Genomic DNA, 4,041 nt, shown 5'->3' on the forward strand with positions numbered 1-4,041 from the left:
TATTTATTTTTAATTAATTTAATAAATAATACGAAAATATTTAAAAATAATTATATTAAAAAGTATTTAAATAAAATAATTTATTAGTATTCTTTTATTACCTTTAATCAAACATAATAATTATTTATACCTACTAAATTTTATCAAATATAATAATTATTTATACGTAATAATCTTCTAAATAATTTATCTTCAAAGTAATCTCTCTATTTTAGTAATAAAATATTATTCAAATCAAATGTCTTTTTATAAGCAAAACATAATACATAATATGATAGAGATAGAAAATTATATATATTTTAAAAAATATTAAATTAATATAATATAATAAACATATTATATAATATAACAAACATATAATAAAAATATAATATAGTAAAAATATATATAAAAAATTTTATATTTTAAAAGATTTTTATGTGATTTTTCAAAATAATAGTATATCAGTAAGAATTTTAATTATATATTTTTTTAAAAAAACATTTTACTGCAAAATATATTATACAAAAACTTTTTTTTTCAATATATAATACATTATATAATTTAACTATCATAATAATATCTTATAATAACCCGATTCATTGTTGAAATATTAATACACAAATACTATCACAATTTTTTTTTTAAATTTTATAACTCAAAATATCTCAAATGATATGGAATGTCTAAACATATTCAAAATTTTTCATGTGCATTGTTGATGCACGATTTACCTATTGTGGTACAATCACTCAACTTTCTTACTATATTATTTTACTATATTTTGATACATTATCAAGATATAATCTATTTTACACGTAATTTAAATAATATGTACACCCTTGTTTTAAGATCAAAAGAGATAATAGTTTTACCATAAAAAAGATTATTTTTTATTTTAGATACATAAATATATTATATTTATATATGTTATTACATAATTAAATATTATTTTATCGTTAATTTAAAATCTTTTAATTTTATATATATATATATATATATATATATATATATATATATATATATATATATGTATATGTGTGTGTGTGTGTGTATACCTAAAATTCATATTCCATAAAAATTTTATTGTTAGCTGGACATATTGACTATCCATTTGTACTGAAAACCCTCTAGACAGTCCTACCTCCAGGCTCTTCAAGTCTTCTCGGTCGATTTCCAAGTCAACTGCGTGTTCGAAAGGTTAAGCAATTGGGGCGTAAAGACAAAGAAACAATAATATAATATGAGACAGTAAAGCAAAACATTTGAACTGTTAAATATTTTAAGCTCTTTGATAGGAATGGCAATGGATTCCATCTCTTACAGTATGCTCTTTGCTATCATTCTTCTTTTAGGTTTTGCTCTGGCCTTGGCTGTAGAAGAAGAAGGAGGCAACCCCAGATGTAAACCTTTTGAATGTGGATCTCTGGGGCCCGTAGGCTTTCCCTTCTTCAATGGAACAAATTCTGATTGTGGATTCTTGAAGATAGACAACTGCAGTGAACAAGTTCCCAGGATTAAGTTGCATAAAGATTGGCCATGGTTTTATGTTACAGCCATCTCTCAAACTAACACAATCACCCTTCAAGAAAATGAAACGTTTTTGAGACCTGTGAACTACTGTGCCTACAGAAATTTGAGCCTTCCAAGCTCTCCTTTTTTATCGGTTGAACCTTACAATCAAACCTTTTTCAGATGCCCTGCTGCAAAAAGTTATACTAATTTCACTGCGGTCTGCAAACAGAACAAAAACTTCACTATTGGCTACCAAAATGACTCAAGCAACGAGAAGTTGGGAAAACTTCATCCTGATTGTTCTGTGATTCAGCTCCTGGTGAACAAGAGTCAAAAGCGTGTGGACTTCCTAAAGTTATACACTGGTTGGTTCCGTCTTCAACTGAATGTAACCAGAGAATGTATCGACTGTTTTCGGAGAGGCGGCGTGTGTCAAGACAACCAGGGACAGTTTCAATGTTCTTCAGAGCCAAATTCAAGAACAGGTATAAAAAAATTACCGTAAGGTTATGGAAATTCATGCAGGTTTCATAAATTTTCATGGCCAAATCATTCTTGTAAAGTTAATTTTAACCATGCCAAAATCCCATTTGTCTGATATTTTTATAATCTTACCAAGAATCTGGATGAAGCAGATCACAAATTTGCTTGTTCTCTGAACTAACAGTATTGTATTTGTAACTAATTTTGCAGAGGAAAAATCATCATCGAAGCTAGGCCCAGCACTTGGTAAAGTAACTCTTTGATGAACCATTATAACTATGAAATTTCTTATTCAGACTGGTGTTTAGTCAGTCCATTGACATTTCAGGATCATTTAAAATTCATTTGCTGCACATTAGGTATCGGAATTGGAGCTTTTGCAATCCTGGTTGTGGTTCTGCTTGTTATTTGGAAACGAAAGAAACAAAAATATACTTCTCCAAGCTTCAATTCAAGATACATTCCTTCTGATCCGTCCGCTAAATCAGAGCTGGATGTGGGCAGTGTCTGCTTTGGGGTGCCAGTCTTCTCCTACAAAGAACTTGCAGAAGCCACTAACAACTTTAGTCATGAGAAAGAGATTGGAGATGGAGGCTTTGGAAGAGTATATTATGGTAAGAAGCTAAACAATTTATATTTCTGTTGAATGTTTAGAAGAAGAATATTTGATTGCTAAATGGCTAATTTGATCCCTTGTAATCAGCAAAACTGAAAGACGGGCGAGAAGTTGCAGTGAAGCGCTTTCATGAGCATAATTATAGAAAGTTCGAGCAGTTTATGAATGAAATTGAGATCCTCACTCGATTGCGCCACAAGAATCTTGTGACCCTTTATGGCTGCACTTCGCGTCACAGTCCACAGGGTCTCCTCCTGGTGTATGAATTCATTCCTAATGGAACTGTTGCTGATCATCTTCACGGTGAAAAAGCAAAGCCTGGTTCACTTCCATGGCCAATTCGTATGAACATTGCAATAGAAACAGCTAGCGCATTGGCTTACCTCCATGCTTCTGATATCATACATAGGGATGTGAAGACTAACAACATTCTACTTGATAGCAATTTCAACGTAAAAGTTGCAGATTTCGGACTTTCACGATTGTTTCCTATTGATGTCACTCATGTTTCAACAACTCCACAAGGAAGTCCAGGCTATGTTGATCCGGAGTATCATTTATGTTATCAGTTAACAGATAAGAGTGATGTTTACAGTTTTGGAGTTGTCCTAATTGAGCTCATTTCATCAATGCCTCCTGTCGATATGGATAGGCAAAAACAAGAGATTAACTTGGCTTACTTAGCAGTAAACAGGATTCAGAACTGTTTAATTGAAGAGCTGATTGACCCATCTCTTGGATTTCAATCAGACGAACAAGTTAAAAGGATGACAACTTCAGTTGCAGAGCTTGCCTTTCTATGTCTGCAACAGAACAAGGAGATGAGACCTTCCATGGATGCAGTATTGGAGGAACTGAAGAGAATTGAAGGTGGAGAATGCAAGCCAAGGAATCTGAACACTGGCAATGAGCTCTTGAAGAGCATGCAACCAACAGCTTCATCACCAGATTGTGATGAGTCTTCCTTGCTGAAGAATATCAGGCTGTCACCTACATCTGTTACAACCACATGGACTAGTACTGACACTACATCTACTGTCAGTTGTTAATATTTTTGCCTACAAGCTGCCTGATTGAAATTTGTATAATCAAAATATATTTCAATTATGATTTAGGTATGTATTTCTGATATTTAACAATAGTGGAACACTGGGAAAAGTCAATTTATAATATATAGTGACATTAAAACAGATGCTTTCTTGCATTAAATCCATTCCTTTTCATTTTCCTAGCACTTGCTACAAGCAAGCCAATGAAGTGACCTTTAGTCAGTCAATAATTGACCTAAAGTCAGATAAAATAGCATAACTTCGATAGTACGTTATACACATAAGGTTAAATACTAATAAATATAAACAAAATGACATGTTTTTGAATTAGAAATGTAAACAATTAGATAACCTTATGATATAAGGACACATCAATTTGTTTATATGGATACCTACCAT

General features: G+C 31.6%; 1 protein-coding gene across 1 annotated transcript; it reads left to right on the forward strand.

The window, feature by feature from the left end:
* The first annotated feature begins 1,235 nt into the window (after positions 1-1,235).
* LOC123213083 (LEAF RUST 10 DISEASE-RESISTANCE LOCUS RECEPTOR-LIKE PROTEIN KINASE-like 1.1) lies at positions 1,236-3,783 on the forward strand. Its single transcript, XM_044632441.1, has 4 exons — positions 1,236-1,979; positions 2,188-2,223; positions 2,337-2,591; positions 2,681-3,783. Exons 1-4 carry the CDS (start codon positions 1,280-1,282, stop codon positions 3,640-3,642), a joined length of 1,953 nt encoding a protein of 650 aa, XP_044488376.1. The 5' UTR covers positions 1,236-1,279; the 3' UTR covers positions 3,643-3,783.
* Positions 3,784-4,041: the final 258 nt, after the last annotated feature.

This window comes from Mangifera indica, chromosome 4 (assembly GCF_011075055.1).
Source record: "Mangifera indica cultivar Alphonso chromosome 4, CATAS_Mindica_2.1, whole genome shotgun sequence".
Classification (NCBI taxonomy): domain Eukaryota; kingdom Viridiplantae; phylum Streptophyta; class Magnoliopsida; order Sapindales; family Anacardiaceae; genus Mangifera; species Mangifera indica.

Bases quoted from the DNA above. Each gene is read 5' to 3' on its own strand.
- LOC123213083 (XM_044632441.1), top strand. From the start codon at position 1,280: ATGGCAATGGATTCCATCTCTTACAGTATGCTCTTTGCTATCATTCTT. The intron at 1,980-2,187 runs GTATAAAAAAAT...CTAATTTTGCAG, and splicing joins AGAGCCAAATTCAAGAACAG to AGGAAAAATCATCATCGAAG. The intron at 2,224-2,336 runs GTAAAGTAACTC...GCTGCACATTAG, and splicing joins GAAGCTAGGCCCAGCACTTG to GTATCGGAATTGGAGCTTTT.